Source organism: Rattus norvegicus, chromosome 6 (genome assembly GCF_021556685.1).
Source record: "Rattus norvegicus strain SHRSP/BbbUtx chromosome 6, alternate assembly SHRSP_T2T, whole genome shotgun sequence".
Taxonomy (NCBI): Eukaryota; Metazoa; Chordata; class Mammalia; order Rodentia; family Muridae; genus Rattus; species Rattus norvegicus.
The window spans coordinates 89,335,251-89,353,506 of NC_141539.1; the positions used below are offsets into that span (position 1 = coordinate 89,335,251).

An 18,256-nucleotide genomic window follows, 5' to 3' on the forward strand; every position below is an offset into this window, starting at 1 on the left:
GTATATGATTATTTATTTATAAGATAATTAACTTTCTGCTTTTAGACATGTTTTAGTTTTATCATTTTTAATCCCATCTCCACAGCTTTCTTTCACAATTCCTATTTCTTACCTAGTTAGCCTGCTCAACTGCAGAGTTTCAGGCAGTTCCACTCATAATCCATTTCCTTGTAAACTATATTGTTGATTGTTCAACGATCTGATTCCTGCTGACCTTTCCCAGTTCATTTTTACTCTTTTTCCTTTCTTCCTATCGGATCACTTGACTCAGTCATTCAGACCAGGTAGACTCAGAGCACATTTGGTCCACTTTCTATCCTTTAGCATTTATACACATTTCTTGTGGTTGAAATGTATACCCATCCCACACCTGGCTCAGTTGCTTTCTCTCTTTCACAGACAGTATTGATAACCAACCTTTTTTGTTTTTTTGGTTATATGTTTTATAATGTTGTATTGCAAATAAGATTTTTGCATGTATGTTTGGTTCTCTTGTGTGGTCATGTAAATACTAGGCAAGTCCTTTACCACTGAGCCACATGCTCATTTATGCTACTGCATTTATATATTTTTTTCTTTAACTCTCAAATTCTTTTTAGAATTGTTATTTTCATGTAGTCTCTGTGTAACACTAACAGGAACTGACAGTACCTGTTCCTTAGCCTCCTGAATGCTGAGGTTATAAGCATGTGCCACTGAGTCCAGGTAATTCTCAGATTCTTGGTTTCCAATGATTGTATTCCTCAGTTAACTGCCAAGTGCCTGACCTAATCTTGAATACTTGACTTAAATGAGTGTGCTTGGCTTTCTGGCTTGCAAAAGCTAATATTCAACATCGAGACATATATACTCAACATGCAGAGTCACTATTTACTAGCTTTAGTGTATTAAAGAATACCACTATAATTCCAAATTAATATATAATAATAGTCACACCCTGTACAAATTAACCACTCTGCAACCTTGTTTCTCAATCTAATCAGAAAGAGCTGGAGAAGAGTAATAAAGCCTTAAGCATATAGCACATATAAAGTACCTGATGGCTTTCACTAGTATATATCACCACAGGAAGGGACATGAAAAATCTTAAATTCTCTAATCCTTTTTTACTACTGAGCATTTCTAACATTATTTATAATTTTAAATACATTTGTGCAGGGTTGAAGAGGCAGCTGATTCCTAGATTGAATCTAATTATAAAAGGAACACTTCAGGAAGTTTACTTTAGGATTAGAAAAGTGACTTATTTAAAGCCTAGATTTGAGTTCCTTTCTGCTACTACTTTTGAGAACTTAGGTGGTATTTATATCAATCAGTGATTGACTATAATAACATCTACCTCTATGTATAATATGTTGTATTTTTCCAAAATTAACAAGTATTTGTTAATTTCCATACACACTTCGTTTTTGCACGTGAATAGATTCTGAGGCCACACCTTATACCTACTAAACAATCTGTTTATGATGAGAAATTGCTACTCTTCTCAACTCTTGGGGATTTCTAGTGACAAACTTTAGAACCACTATTGTTACTGGGTTTACTGTAAGATATCCTTGATAAATTTAACAGTTGTCAAACTATTAAGTTGATAATATTTAGGATCATTTTCATTTGAGCTTGCTTTGTTATCAGTAAGTAAGTGATTCCTACAAATGTACTTTTATTGTAAAACATGAAAAAAATACTGATCAAAAGAGAGATTGTGGGGCTGGGGATTTAGCTCAGTGGTAGAGCGCTTACCTAGGAAGCGCAAGGCCCTGGGTTCGGTCCCCAGCTCCGAAAAAAAGAACCAAAAAAAAAAAAAAGAGAGATTGTGTGAAGTTAAATCCAGAAGTGGTATAAAGATGATAAAGACAGCATACCTCACTGCAGTATTTCCAGGGAATGTTTCCTCGTATATTTTATCTTTTACTGTAACTAATACTGAATTTCCTAAAGTACTTTCACATACCATTATTGCCAAATATTAGTAGTGCCCATGCCAGTCTCGCATGGTACTGGGGAATCTAACCTAGGGCCATGTTTGTGTAAGTAGTCCTTTTATCTCCTGTTCTTCCTAGCTCAGCTTCCAATACCCAGCACTTTTTCAGCTATTTTGTTTTCATTAAAGTATTACATTACTAATAATTCATTTTTACTTTTTGCGTACTGGTGTTTTGCCTGCATGTAAGTCTGTGTGAATGTGTCAGATGCCCTGGAACTAGAGTTATATAAACAATTGTCGGGGCCGTGTGGCTGCTGGGAATTGAATCAGGGTCTTTTTTGGAAAACCTCTCAGTGCTATTAACGATTGAGCCAGCTCTTCAGCCCCAAGTATTACATTATTTAAACATGAAGTATATTATTGCTTGCTGTTTTATATTGGAGCTATGTCTAAAAATGGTAAGGGATGCAAAAATACTGAATAGGAATTTTATTTAGTAAAACATTTTATAGCTCCAGTAGTGGTAAAATATTAGTGTGGTATAGACAATTTAAACATGCAAATGTAGATTTTAAACATTCAAATATTTAACAAGTAGTAAATTCTTTGCTACTTGTTAAAGGGATGTATACAATAGTGTTATATTTTATCTTTTTTAGAGATATTATATTATTTGAGTATTTGCAATATGCTAGGCAGTACACTAAGTTCTTTATGTGTTTTTGCCGTCCCCCCCCCCCCCCAGGGAGAGGGGATATATAAAACAATGCCTCATTGTGTAGACCAGGCTAGCCTTAAGCTTTTTGTATATAGCCCATGCTAACCTCAAACTCAAACATGCTGTCCTGTTTCAGCATCCCAAGCTCTAGACCCTTTTAAAGCACATGTCACTGTGTCTAGCATTCAGTTTCCTGCGTTAACTCATGTGACAGTTCTGGGGAAAGTTTTACTCTCCTTCCAATTTTACACACATTAAATGGCTTACCAGGATCTCTCAGCAATTAATTTTCAGGGCAGAAATCTACCATCTATTGAACATGATTGCAGGTATAGAGCTCTTAGTCATGTGACGTGTCTGTGTCATTAGCCAGACCAGTGTACACTCATCACATGGGAGCACAAGAGAAAGGAATAAAGAACATAGTCTCCCTTATCCCTCTGTTTTAACATTTGGAATTGTTTCTTTTATCTTTTTCTTTTTTTGTATAAAATGAGCCATTGATATAACATTTGAATTTTTTTATTTTTATTTTTGTGAAAATTTAAGGATGTTATTTATTAATTTAATCAGATAAGTTCTTAATTCATTTTTTGAAGCCCTAGTTGTCATTGAACTTTTTATGTAGCCTAGGCTGACCCCAGACTTGTGATCCTATCTCTAGTTTTTGAATGCTAGTATTACAGGTATGCACCACTACATCAAGTTTAACATATAATAATTTAATTAACTCTTTTAAACATTATATTTTTATTCATTGAAAGTTACATAGCTTAAAATATAGTAAAACTAAAAATTACTAACGTAATTTCTAATGCTGCTGATCTTTTTAAAAAGGTATTTAACAAAATAGATTTAGAGGAGAGATATATACCTATTGTAAATATTACCAAATTATTTAAATAAATATTATTTTATTTTATAGGGATAACTACATCCAGTGTAAGCATAATTGGTCAACGTATGAACTATGGGTTTGGATGTGGTGATTTTGAAGAGGATAGGTCACATGACATTTTACCTAGTGCTTTAAAAATACAAAATAAGGAACATCCAAGACATAAGCATACAAAAGGTTTGTAAATTTTATGCAAATTATACTTTAAATATTCAATATATCTAAGTCAGAATCTTCTCTAAGCATACCAAGAAAAAATAATACGAAGAATTCTTAACTTTTAAGGTTTTTAATTTACCATTCTACTGATAGGTAATTTCTTAAATAACTTTTTAGGTTTATGGTCTATGCTCTTGTCTAAAGGAGCCAATGCAAAGAAGTAAAAATTAGTTAAAACTAAGAATCCATACTGGGCTTCACCCCAAGAACATGTACAGGTATATACATACCAACAGCTTTTTTATAAGCATTTTCACCACTCAGATATAGTAAGAAAGTCATGAGTAACTTGTTTATGTAGGTGGTAACTATGGACCCAAGATGTGGCAGTTGCTAGGCAGAATTCTCTGTTGTCACTAGCCATTGTAACTATTATATTTTAAAATTGCAATAGTGATCAGTACTGTAGGTGAGTGCTTTGTCCATTTCCTAAGTTCTTCTATGCCAGCTGCATTTAAAGCAATTTCTTTAGCCAGGTAGTCGTTCCTTCTTGTACTCTCAGTATTCGGGAGCTTGTGGCTGGAGGGTTACCACGAGTTTAAGGCCAGCCAGGTGTACATTGTGAGTTTCAATAACTAAAGAGGTGACTTTTGGGCAGTGGGGAGCATGTGACAAGTGTGGAGCTGATAAGATGAACATTTTAACTAGACATAGTGGTGCATACCTGTAGTCTCAAGACTCAGGAGGTAGCAGCAAGATGTTTGTACATTTGAGGCTACCCTGGCTACATAACAAGACTCTGCCTCAAAAAAATGACACAAAGAAAAAGGGGGAGGGGTACTTTTGTACTTCATTATTTCTAATCATTTGAAATCAAAGATGGAGAGGTAGTCAAGAATGTTAGGCTGTGTATTTACCTGTAGTAAATTGGGGAAATAACTCAATTTGAGCAGCGTAGAAGAGTGCAGTTTTCTTGAGATTGGCCTCATCTCTTTTTGGTATGAGCTGTTTCCTCCACTGTCATTTCTTAGCTTTCTGATGGTCACTCTACAACTATATGATTGTATGTTTCTCTCATCTTCAGCCCTGGCCTGGGTAAACTCCTTGAGGGAAGGAGGGTTTTATTGTTGTTCTCTGTGGTAGCTAATATATAGTGAGTATTCTGATTTTAAATATTCATTGAGTTAATTCATCTGTATTTTTTATGAAATAAATTTTCAATTTTAAAAGGACACATATCCTAAAATATACTGTAGTATTTTTAAATGTGTCTTTTTGCTCCCCCCTTTTTTCTTCCTTTTTCTTTGTTTTAGGATTTACAAGGTCATCAAATTTACAGCAGATTTCTAGTTTTGACTTCACAGCTACAAATACCTTATCAGAAGACTCAGTAGTAATTGTTGGAAAAGGTATTTTCAAAGTTATTTATCCTATTAATTTATGCATTCTTTACACATAAACAAATCTTATCCATATTAAATTTAAAGAACTAACCATGAATGCTGCCCTTGAGTGAAATTATGAGTTGTTCACGTTAGTAACTTTCAAAAGTAGTCGGCTACTTCATAGTTCTGAGGGAACTATGATAATTTTATTATGCTTTAAAGTCAAATCGGAATCTTTATCTCTGTAATAATATAACTTAATATAAAATTTATTGTTTCTAATAAATGAGAATGATCCCATGTTATATATTTTAGAGATGTAAAAGGACCTTGAAGTAGGATAATTAAGTATCTTTAAATTTTTTTTTCTTAATATAAATGCTGTCTTACTTTTCTCATGATTAACCAGATACCTTACAAAAAACAAGAGGTAAGGAGTTCAGTTTAGCTCATGATTTAAGGGAATAGTGTATTGTGTTAGGGAAATCTTATGGCAGCAGGGTAGCTGGTAACACTGCATTTGCAAAAAGGAGCAGAGCAATAAGCATTCATGTACAGCTTAGTTCCTGCTTTCTGTTCAGTATAGGACCCCAGCCCACTCACCTTCAAGGTGCATCTCAGTCAGCGTCTCTGAAAATGTCCTTATTGACGATTTATTGTCTATAATTTCAATTTCTATTGTGTCTTTGTCAGCGTTCTGTTCCTCTGAACAGACACAGTGACCACAGCAACTCTTATAAAGGAAAACATTTAATTGGGACTGGTTTAGAGTTTCAGAGGTGTAGTCGATTATCTTGTGGAGGAAAGCATGGTAAGCATGCAGATAGACACTGTGCTAGAGAAATGTCTGAGAGCTCTACATCTTCTCCACAGGCAGACACTGTGCTAAAGAAATGTCTGAGAGCTCTACATCTTCTCCACAGGCAGCAGGAAGAGAAAGACTCCGGACTTGACATGGGCCTTTGATACCAACCACAGTGCACACTCTCAGGGACACACTTCCAACAAGACCATAGTTCCATCTTTTCAAATTGTTCCCCTCCCTAGTGACCAAGGATTACAATTTACAAGCCTATGGGGTTATTTTTACTCAAACCATTATACTTTGGACATGGTTTTTTTATTTTCTTTCTTTTGGTCCAACTTTCCATATAACTGTATCTACTTCAGAATTTATGTTTTCCTTTCTTCCTTGTGTATCTAAACAAATCCCAGTTCAAAGCTTTGTACTTAGAAGTTAACTTTATTTTTAAAAAAGATTTAGGGATTGGGGATTAGCTCAGTGGTAGAGCACTTGCCTAGGAAGCGCAAGGCCCTGGGTTCGGTCCCCAGCTCCGGAAAAAAAAAAAGATTTATTTATTGTATATAAGCACACTATAGCTATCTTCAGACACACCAGAAGAGGGCATCAAATCTCATTTAAGATGGTTGTGAGCCATGTGGAATTGAACTCAGGACCTCTGGAAGAGCAGTCAATGCTCTTAACCACTGAGCTATCTCTTCAGCCCAGAAATCATCTTAAATATATGGTTCACAGCAGTCTTCCTATGAGTCTTGCCATTAACTTTACTTAAATATGTGTTTTTCACCTATATTTTCAGAAATCACTATCTCGTTTGATTGGGATATTTGTTTGTACATTTCATGGTTATTTAACATGTGTATTTGTTTCTTAAATGAAATACATAATATTAAAATTTGTTATCTGGAGTGCCAGTACATAAACAATAGCTGTTTGATGGTTTGATTGCAGGTGTATTTGGAAATCCAAATTCAGCACCAACAACTTGCAACCAGCCAGTGATATCCTCTGTGGAAAATGAGGATACCTTTTCAGTGAAACCAAGCATTGAACCACCTTCAGGGATTTATGGAAGAGCAGTCCAGCAAAATACTCCACTCTATCTTGATGTTGAAAATGACAAAGATGTATGGTTATCTATTAATCTTTAACTAAAATATCTCAAGAAGTACTTTATATAAGATGTGGGGTGATAAACTTCTTTTAATTAACAACTTTATTTTTATTTTGAACTTGTGTGCCTGTTCCTGCATGTGTTTGCATGCATTTGTGTGTTGTGTGTGTGTGTGTGTGTGTGTGTGTGTGTGTGTGTGTGTAAGTCAGAACACAACTTTGTGTGTTGGTCCACAACTTGCACCTGGTTTGAAGGAACATCTCCATCGCTATACTGCATAAGCCTGGCTAGGTGCTGCATAAGCTTTCTGGGAATTCTACTGTTTCCACCTCCCACCTCGTACAAGAACTAGAAGTATAACCACTATATCTGGTGCTATTGTGTTCTACACTTTTTTTTTTTTTTTTTTGGTTCTTTTTTTCGGAGCTGGGGACCGAACCCAGGGCCTTGTGCTTCCTAGGCAAACGCTCTACCACTGAGCTAAATCCCCAACCCCGTGTTCTACACTTCTATGTTCAGCAAATTTGAACAGTATACTCTCTCTACACAGAACTGTCTCCCCAGACCCTTGATTCATCTTTTTAATATTTTAGTTAATTGAAATTTCTGACTTTTTTATTTAAAGATTTATTATATATATATGTACACTGTAGCTGTCTTCAGACACACCAGAAGAGGGCATCCGATCTCATTACAGATGGTTGTGAGCCACGAAATTTCTGACTTTTAATCACTTAAATTTGTAATATATAATGTTTTTATGCTGTACTTATGGTTGTGCATGTGTATATGTTAAACAGTTTATGGGGTGTTTTCAAACACAGACAGACTGATAACCTTAACCATGAATTTAATTGAATATTAGTACTGTATAATATTTTCAGATTTTTAGGAGTTCTAAAATAAGGATTAAAAACCATGTAGTTGGTTCAGGATCAATAATGAGTACCTATAATCTTAGCACGTTAGGAAGAAGAGACCAGAGAATCATTGACATCAAAATGTTAGGACTGCAAGGAGAGGAAAAGGACAACATGGGCTATGTGAGATCCTGTCTCAAAACAAAGAGTACAGTGTGTTTTCTATAGTCATTTGAGGTGCTTATGTATTTCTTTCCTGTTCACTTGCTCTTTCTCACCATGCCTGTGTACCTGTGCACATACACACACTTTTCTAGGAAAAAAATATTTTAAAAGTCAAGCTTCCTGAATAATTCTACATATTTCAACTTTTTCATGCAGACTAAAGTTTCTATTGCAAAATCTACTTATGACAAAATGAGACAAAAGAGAAAGGAAGAAAAAGAACTTTTTGACGCTAAAGATTGTGAACGGAAAGAAACAAGTCCCTGGGAACGAATAAAACATCCAGGAACTGAGAAAATGACATCTGAGAGTAAGTTGTTTTATGATTGCTTGTTAAAATATGGTGGTTGCAACAGCACCACAGAGGAGATGCACCCAGCTTCTTTGTTTTTTTAATTGGCTATTTTAAGTATTTACATTTCAAATGTTATACCCTTTCCTGGTTTCCCTCTGGAAACCCCCTATCTCATATCCCCTCCCCTGCTTCTGTGAGGGTGCTTCCCCACCCACCCACCTACCCACTCCCTCCTCCCATCCTTGGTATTCCCCTACAATGTGGGATCAAGCCTTCACAGGACCAAGGGCCTGTCTCCCATGGATGCCTGACAAGGTCATCCTCTGCTACATATGCAGCTAGAGCCATGGGTACTCCCATGTGTACTCTTTGCACCCAGCTTCTTAAGGTTTGCTTCTGCCTTTGCCTAGCTTTAAGACCATGGAACAGGCTTCAGTTTAGTTCAGCATATGTAACTGTTGGATTGTTTTTCGATTCAGATTGACTCAACAATCCCTTCTATACTCACTAGAATTAATCCTTTTTCACTAAAAAATGCTATTCCAATATTATAGTTAGGGTAATTGAGATAGTGAAGTTACTTTGTGTTAAAACATGTTCAGAACAATCAAGCTAGGGCTGGTGAGCTAGCTCATTGGGTAAAAGTACTTGTTGCCAAACCTGAACCTATGTTTGAATCCCAGGAAGCACATAGTAAAAGGTGACAACTAACCCTAACAATAATCCCCTGCCCTTCATAAGTGCAGCATGGAATACACACATACAAATAAATGTAATTAAAAAATGTAAGTCAAGGGGCTGGAGAGATGGCTCAGCGGTTAAGAGCACTGACTGTTCTCAGAGGTCCTGAGTTCAATCCCAGCAACCACATGGTGGCTCACAACCCTCTGTAATAGGATCCAATGTCCTCTTCTGGTGCGTCTGAAGACAGCTACAGTGGACTCATGTACATAATATAAATAAATATTTTTTAAAAATGTAAGTCACTATTGATCATCTGTTCAGTTTGTTGTAGAGCTCTACTATGTTCTACACATAGGCAAGAGTAGGTGCCATGTTTCTTGGGGTGTGGCTGTGTGTGGCGGTGTGTGGGGATTGGGTGGGGGGAGGGTGTCCATGTTTGGGTGTGTGCACTTACTTGTTTGTATTCATGGACTCCTACTATAGGTTGGCATCTAAGTCTTCAATTTTATTTTTTGAGTTGGAGTCTCTCACCAAACCTGGAGCTTACCAAGTCAACCAGACTTGCTGGCTATAAGCATCAGGGATTCTTCCCTCTCTGCTTCTAGATGCTGAAATTAGAGGCCCGTGTTGCCATGTCCATCTTTTTACATGGATCCTAGGGCTAGAAATAATGTTTATATGTTGGGTATTTAATGACTGAGGCATCTCCTGGGTGTCTTTAAGACCAATGAATAGATCTTGAGTATTACACAACTGCATATCCTTTTCTTTGAAATCCATGAAGCCCTATTAGTAGACCCATATGTGCATAAGATTAGAGCTACCCCCACCGGAGCTTGAGTGGTAGTGCTTTTAAGATAAGATTTTATGTAGCATTGGCTTGCCTTAAACACACTCTGTAGCCGCAGATGACTCTAGGTCCTCTAGATTATTCTGTCTCTACCTCCCAAATACTGAGATTCTAAGCCTGTGTTTCCCTGGTTTATATATAATTATTTCTGGTATTGGAATACTTCAAAGCTAGGTGTGTGTGTGTGTGTGTGTGTGTGTGTGTGTGTGTGTGTGTGTGTGTGTGTGTGTGTTTACATTCATGATGCCTAATGAAAAGTAGATCTGAACCAGAAAAGCTAATTGAAGTGGGGTTTATTTTTTTGTTTGACATCATCTTCCTACCATGTGATGTACCACTTCTCAGCACACATGTTGAGCGGCCCCCAACCATCTTCGTTTTTTTCTTTGCTTCTACAGACACCCACACGGACTCATGTAATATACCAGATAAACTAAATCTAAAGAAAAAGGAATCTGTAAAACATTGATCAAGGTCTATAATAAAGAACTCAGTAAAATATGGCTAATACATTCTTGACCTTGAGAGTTTCAATTTTGAAGGATTTCTATGTATGTATGGAGAACAGCATCAAATGAAAGTTCTTATTCTTGTGATTTCAAGGTTTCCTTACCAATATCATGGTTAATAATCTTTTATGATAATTATTTTCTAGAACCTAGTAATTTCTTTTTTTTTTTTTTTTTTTTTTTTTGGTTCTTTTTTTCGGAGCTGGGGACCGAACCCAGGGCCTTGCGCTTCCTAGGTAAGCGCTCTACCACTGAGCTAAATCCCCAGCCCCTAGTAATTTCTTTTTTAACATCGCTACATGAAGAGAACCAGTTGATTTTTTTTTTCTCACAAAAGCCCATTCTTTATTTGTTTGGATTTTTCTCCCTTTCTAATACTTAGACATAGTCTTATGTGATGCTCTCAGGGCATTACTGAGAGATGTTTTCCCAATATCTTAGATAGTGCCTCGAAAATGTCTGGTAAATAAATGATTATAGATGAAGCACCATTTATATTGCTACACATGGACTTCATTAGTACTATATTAATAGAGTGTGGAGGGATTCTGTTACCATAATATTTTATATACATATAGAAAGTTGTCAAAGAATAAATTAATAAAAATATTATATGTCAATAGTAAAAGTCTGCATTGCTATAATCATTTCTATAGAGATCAATGTTTTTCATTTTTAAATTGATAGCTGTATAGTAAAATAAATATATATCCACACGGTTTTTAGAAATTAGACCACATTGATCATTGATTCCCTTTGTTCTTTTTTTTTATTATTATTATCATTCTTTAACCTTTTTTTTTTACAGTCTAGTTGTTATTCTGGTCTGCCCTCCAACAGTTCCTCATCCCATTCCTCCTCCATCCACCCACCCTGTCTCGAAGAGGATGTTCCCACATCCCCACCCTCACCCCACCAGCCCTCCCACTCCCTGAGGGCTCAAGTCTCTTTGAGGGTTAGGTGCGTCTTCTCTCACTGAGGCCAGACCCTGCAGTCCTCTGCTGCATATGTATCAGGGACCTCATATCAGCTAGTGTATGCTTCTTGGTTGGTGGCTCTCAGTGTCTGAGAGATCTCAGGAGTCCAGGTCAGTCAAGACAGCTGGTCTTCCTATGAGGTCACCTTCCTCCTCAACTTCTAGCTTTTCCCTAATTCAATGCCAGGGGTCATCAGCTTCTGTCCATTGGTTGAGTGTATCTACATCTGACTCAGCTGCTTGTTGGGCCTCTGGAAGGGCAGCCATGCTAGGCTCCTGTCTATATGCACACTATAGCATCAGTAATAGTTTCATGCCTTGTTGTCTCCCCTTAAGCTGGATCCCAATTTGGGCCTATCACTAGACCTCCTTTCCCCCACTTTTGTCCCTGCGGTTCTTTTAGACAGGAATAATTCTAGGTCAGAGTTTTTGACTGTGGGATGGCAACCCCATCCCTCCACTTAATGCCCTGTCTTTCTACTGGAGGTGGACTCTACAGGTTCCCTCTCTGCACTGTTGGCATTCTATCTAATTGAGTCCTGAGAGTCTCTCACCTCCCATGTGTCTGGTAATTCTAGAGAATCCCCCCCCCCACTACCCACCTCCTACCTGTTTCCATTCTTTATGCTGGCCCTCAGGGCTTCAGTCTTGTTTCCCCTAGCCCCTGCCCAGTACCTGATCATGTTCCTCTTTTCCCCCTCTCTTCTCCTCTCCCAGCCAGGTCCTTCCCTCCCTCTGCCCTATGATGGCTTTCTTCTCCCTCCCAAGTAGAATTGAGGCATCTTCACTTGGGCCCTTAAGCTTGTTAACTTCTTGGGTTCTATGTACTGTATCCTGGGTATTCTGTAGTGTTTTTTGGCTAATATCCACTTACTAGTGAGTACATAACATGCATGAACTTTTGGGTCTGAGTTACTTCACTCAGGATATTTTATGCTTCCATCCATTTGTCTGTAAAACTCATAGTGTCATCAGTCTTAATAGCTGAGCAATACTCCATTGTGTAAACGAACCACATTTTCTGTATCCATTCTTCTGTTATGGGACATCTGGGTTGTTTCCAGCTTCTGGCCATCACAAATAAGGCCGCTATACGCATAGTGGAACATGTGTCCCTATGACATGGTGGGGCATCTTTTGGGTAAAGCTCAAGAGTGATATAGCTGGGTCTTCAGGTAGGTCTGTTTCTAATTTTCTGAGGAACCTCCAGATTGATTTCCAGACTGGTTGTACCAGCTTGCAATCCCACCAACAATGGAGGAGTGTTCCTCTTTCTCCACATCCTTGCCAGCATGTGCTGTTACCTGAGTTTTTGATCTTAGCCATTTTGACTGGTGTGAGGTGAAATCTCAGGGTTGTTCTGATTTGCATTTCCCTGATGACTAAGGACTTCGAACACTTCTTTAAGTGCTTCTCAGCTATTTCGGATCCCTCTGTTGTAAATTCTTGGTTTAGTTTTATCCCCAGTTTTTGATTGAGTTGTTTCGGTTTTTTGGAAGTTAGCTTCTTGAGTTCTTTATATATTTCGGATATTAGCCCTCTATTGGATATGGGGTTACTGAAGATTTTTTTCCCAATTTGTAGGTTACCGATTTGTTCTATGTCCTTTGCTGTACAGTATCTTTTCAGTTTCATGAGGTCCCATTTATCAATTCTTGGTCGTAGAACCTGAGCCATTGTAGTTGTGTTTAGGAAATTTCCTACCTGCCTCCCTTGCCTCTGTGCCAAAGAGTTCGAGAAGTGCTCTTTCCATGTCTTTGAAGAATTGTATTGAATTTTGATGAGGATTGCATTGAATCTGTAGACTGCTTTTGATAGGTTAGCCATTTTTTTAGAATTATTTATTTTGTATATATGAATGTACTATAGCTGCCTTCAGACACACCAGAAGAGGGCATCAGACCCCATTCAAATGGTTGTGAGCCACTATATGGTTGTTGGGAATTGAACGCAGGACCTCTGGAAGAGCAGCCAGTGCTTTTAACTGCTGAGCCATCTCTCCAACCCCAGCAGAAGCCATTTTTACTATGTTAATTCTACCAATCCTTGAGCATAGGAGATCTCTTCATTTTCTGAGGTCTTCTTCAATTCTTTTTCTTGAGAGATTTGAAGTTCTTGTCATATAGGTCTTTTTTTATTAGTTACCCCAAGATATTTTATATTATTGTGAAGGGTGTTGTTTCCCTAATTTCTTTCTCAGCCAGTTTATCATTTGAATAAAGGAGAGATACTGATTTGTTTGAGTTAATTTTATATCCTGCCACTTTGCTAGAGTTGACAGCTGTAAAAATTCTCAGGTAGAATTTTTGGGGTTGCTCATGTATACTATCATATAATCTCATATAATCATATATCAAGGCAAATAGTGATGCCTTGACTTCTTCTTTGTCAGTTTGTATCCCCTTGATCTCCTTTAGTTGTCTTTTTGCACTAACTAGCACTTGAGTACTATATTGAATAGATATGGGGAGAGTGGGCATCCTTGTCCCAAATTTTAGTGGGATTGCTTCAAGTATCTCTATATTTAATTTGATATTGGCTGTTGGTTTGCGGTATATTGGTTTTACTATGCTTAGGTATGGACCTTGAATTCCTGATCTCTCCAATGCTTTTAACATTGTATTTTTGTCAAAATGCTTTTTTAGCATCCAATACAATGATCATGTTTTTTTTTTCCTCTGAGTTTGTTTATCTAGTGCATTACATTAATGGATTTTCATGTGTTGCATCTCTAGGATGAAAACTACTTGATCTGGTGAATGATCATTTTGATGTTCTTGGATTCTGTTTGTGAGAATTTTGTCGCGTATTTGTGCATCAATATTCATAAGGGAAATTAGTCTGGGGTTCTCTTTTTTTTGTTGGGTTTTTGGTTGGTTTGGGTATCAGAATAATTGTGGCTTCATAGAATGAATTAAGTGGTATTCCTTCTGTTTCTATTTTATGGAATAGTTTGAGGAGTTATTGGTATTAGCTCTTCTTTGAAGGACTAATTTCATCTGGCCCCTGCCTTTTTTTCAGTTGAGAGGTTTTTCCTGACTTGTTCTATTTCTTTAGGTTTTATGGGACTGTTTAGATGGTTTATCTGATCCTGATTTAACTTTGGTATCTGGAGTCCATCTAGAAAATCATCTGTTTCATATAGATTTCCCAGTTTTGTTGAGTATAGGCTTTTGTAGAAGCGTCTGATTCTTTTTTTTAGTTAACTCAGTTTCTGTTTTTATGTCTCCCTTTTCATTTCTGATTTTGTTAATTTGGATACTGTTTCTGGGCCCTGTAGTTAGTTTGGCTAGGGGTTTATCTGTCTTGTTGATTTTTCTCAAAGAATCAGCTTTTGTTTTGTTGATTCTTTGTATTATTCTTTATGTTTCTATTTGATGGTTTTCTGCCGAGTTTTACTATTTCCTGTTGTCTACTCCTCTCCTTTTGTTCTTATAGTTTTTAGCTGTCTCAGCCTCAGCCAAACTGCTTTTGTGCTTTTAGCCTGCATCCATCTGAGTGATAAAGTGACAAACTCCTAAGAGCAAAGTCTAAGGCCAAAAATCACCACCAACAAGAGATGGTTTTTGTACTGGGATGGGGACAGAAGCTGGAGTAGATCTGGAAAAGGCTACTCACAGTCACAGTGTGGTGCAGATGCATGGTGTGGCTTCAGAATCATTGAAGAGATGTGGAAATTCTCTTTCTGGGAAGAGCTGCTTTAATGAGTTCACTGTGTAGAGTAAATAATGGATCAAGCATGATTGGTATCAAGATGTGTCCTTAAAAATCAAATCCAGGGCTGGACAGATGGTTCAGAGGTTAAGAGCACTGACTGCGGGGCTGGGGATTTAGCTCAGTGGTAGAGCGCTTACCTAGGAAGCGCAAGGCCCTGGGTTCGGTCCCCAGCTCCGAAAAAAAGAACCAAAAAAAAAAAAAAAAAAAGAGCACTGACTGCTCTTCCAGAGGTCCTGAGTTCAATTCCCAGCAACCACATGGTGGCTCACAACCATCTGTAATGGGATCTGATGCCCTCTTCTGGTGTATCTGAAGACAGCTACAATGTACTTATATATAATAAATGAATAAATCTTTGAAAAAAAAAATCAAATCCAATGACAATGACAACAACAAAAACCCTAGGTCTGCTTGTGGCTCAGCAGTGTTAGAAACATTTTTATTTTATTGAATATATTAATAATTTTGAATGTGTATACACTCAGTATGTTGTTAGGGTTGCAACTCCATTGCTCAGTGTCAGTTTTACTTTTTCAAACAGTCTTGCTCACCCAAATAGTCTAACTGGTGTATTTCAACGTTTTCTTGTAACTTAGATCTGTACTTTATACAGCTATTATTTTGTATGGAAAAATTAATATAAAAGATACACTTCTAAGTACATGTGATGTAGACTTATTGCAATGTTTTTGTCTAACAGTAAACTTATGCTATTAGGTTATTTAAGAAAATACTCATATAGCACCTATAGTTTAATATGCTTACTTCCTTTATGTAAATGTTTTGTTTTAGATGAACCATCTCCTGGAGTCATTCCACAATATAAAGAAAGAATGTCTTCTGTCACTCACAGTCCAGAGATAATGGATTCATTAGAATTACGGCCATTTTCTAAACCAGAAATAGCACTTACAGAAGCCTTACGGCTGTTAGCTGATGAGGACTGGTAAGTTAGCAACCCTTCCTAATTCTGTTCATAGTGTCATTGAAGATTATCTTAGGCATCTGAGTCTTTTGACTTTATTAATATAGTTACCTCTGGCCCAGATATATTAGCAATTATGTTTTAACTTATATGTCATAAGGGCATATTTTAGCTCCATTATGTTATGTAAAACCTTTGGTTTTGGACTGTTCATCTCATAATTAAGTTGAATATAATGTATAACAAGCAATTTTAGAAACAACTACACCATCAGGATTTTAATTCCAGCACTTAGAAGGCAGAAACATCTGGATTGCTGAGTTCCAGGTCAGCCAGGTCTAAAGAGTGAGTTCTAGGACTGCTGGGGCATGTCAAGACAGAGAAACCCTGTCTTGGGGGAAAATAATCCCAAATTCTGTAAACACTTGGTAAGGTTTCAGCTGGAGCATCTGGTGGCATTTTTTTTTCTCATGTTCTCCTGGATTCCCTCAAATATCTTGAGTCCATTTTTAATCCTTATCATCATTCCTCCTCTTCCAGACTGTGTCCATCAACATCAAAGTATGCTGTTGAGCTTGAGGCGTTATTCACTGAACACACAATGCTAGCCAAGTGCCGGGCCCTTGGATTGATCCCCAGTACTAAAAAAATACCGTGTGTTATAATGTATGGCTTCTAGTTTAAAATCTCAGTAATGCATTTGCCCATTTCTGCCTCCCCCCCTTCAAATGGAATGCTCTCAAAAAAAGACTGTTGTCTCTACAGTTTTACCTCCTGTTCATTTCTTACATTTTTGGTTATGAGGCTAGCCTTTAACAACTGAGCCATCTCTCCAGCCCTCCTGTTCATTTATTAACCTTCTTTAGTTGTCTTTCAATTAGGACTCATTTCACTAAAACCCTAGTCACTATTTTGTTAAATCTCCACTATATTTGTTGTTTTGTTGTTGTTGTTGTTGTCTTCTTGGTAAATTCATTTTGCCTTAGAAAGATTAGCCTGTTGGTTCTTTTTCTGCTGTTGTGCTTTCTGATTCTTCTACTCTGTTTGAGGAGTACTGTGGAATTCAGTCCTCTGATAGCAGGGACCATCTTTCTTTGGCAACTATTTTTTGTAAATCACTAGTGTGTATATATTTTAGATGGCAGATATCTCTATTGAATTGTCACTATACTGTTGTATATTAGAGTGCTGAGATGGTATACACTTATAATCAGAGCAACTGGGAAGTGGCAGCAGGTAGGTTGGGAGTTCAAAGTCAGACTGTATTGCATAATGAGTTTGAGGCAGCATGGGTTATATAATACCATGTCTTTCCTCATTCCTCCTCAAAAAACTCCCCACAAACAAGACAATAGAACATATGAATTTAAAACTGTCTATGGCTGGAGAGATGACTCAGTGATTAGAATGCTTGTTGCAATTGCAGAGGCCTTGGTTATGATTCCAAGTATATATAGGGTGACTCACAGTCATCTATAACTAAGCTACATGAGATCTGATATCCTCTTCTGGACTCCATGGGCTTTTCCCCATCCACTTTAGTGTTTGCATGGGGGTACAGTAAATCAACTGCTGACATGGTCACTACATTTGGGGAGGGTTCTTATTGTAGGTAAGAGAGAGTAAAGATCCAGAAGCCTCTGAAAGAGCCCAGGGCAGAGTGGAAAGAAAGCAGACTAGACATAGCCAGGGCTTGGGAAGTGGAAGAGTGGAGAGACTAGTGAAGACAGCAAGAGACAGCATAGTGAGAAAGCCCAGGGAGACAAATCCTGTAGGTAAAGGAGGATAACTGTAGTTCAGCTTGAGCTGATTTCTAGACGTGTTGGGAGCCTGCGACCTTCCACATATCTATTCTTATCTATCCTTACTGTCCTTCTCTAGCTCATGGTTAGGTAGTCATGTCAGTGATACTTTCTGGGTATAGCTCCTGACCTGTCCTGTGAGACACAATTGCTCAGCAAACCTCTTGATCCTCTGACTCATACAGGTTTTTTTTTTCCCTCCCTCTTCCACAGTGCTCCCTGAGCCTTAGGGATGTAAAGCTTGGAAAAAAAAACAAAAAACAAAAAAACCCAACAGCAACAACAACAACAACAACAAAAACAAAACAAAAGGAAAATATAGGTCTAAAAAGATATAAAACAATTTTAATTAATATGAAAATAACACACAAATTTAACAAACAACTATAATTATAACTATTTTATTTACT

The 18,256-nt window shown here is 37.3% G+C and overlaps 1 protein-coding gene across 8 annotated transcripts in view; it reads left to right on the forward strand.

Moving 5' to 3' along the window:
• The window catches only part of Togaram1 (TOG array regulator of axonemal microtubules 1), a 64,389-nt gene that overhangs the window by 26,215 nt on the left and 19,918 nt on the right, over window positions 1-18,256 (forward strand). For 2 of the 8 annotated variants that reach the window (XR_015621890.1, XM_087553209.1), the window contains exons 8-12: window positions 3,571-3,720; window positions 5,016-5,111; window positions 6,841-7,016; window positions 8,245-8,398; window positions 15,912-16,065. Coding sequence is in view for 4 of the 8 variants with exons in the window: in XM_087553209.1 (XP_087409335.1) it covers window positions 3,571-3,720; window positions 5,016-5,111; window positions 6,841-7,016; window positions 8,245-8,398; window positions 15,912-16,065 (730 nt within the window). In the remaining 4 variants the exon portion in view is untranslated. 8 annotated transcript variants of the gene reach the window in all.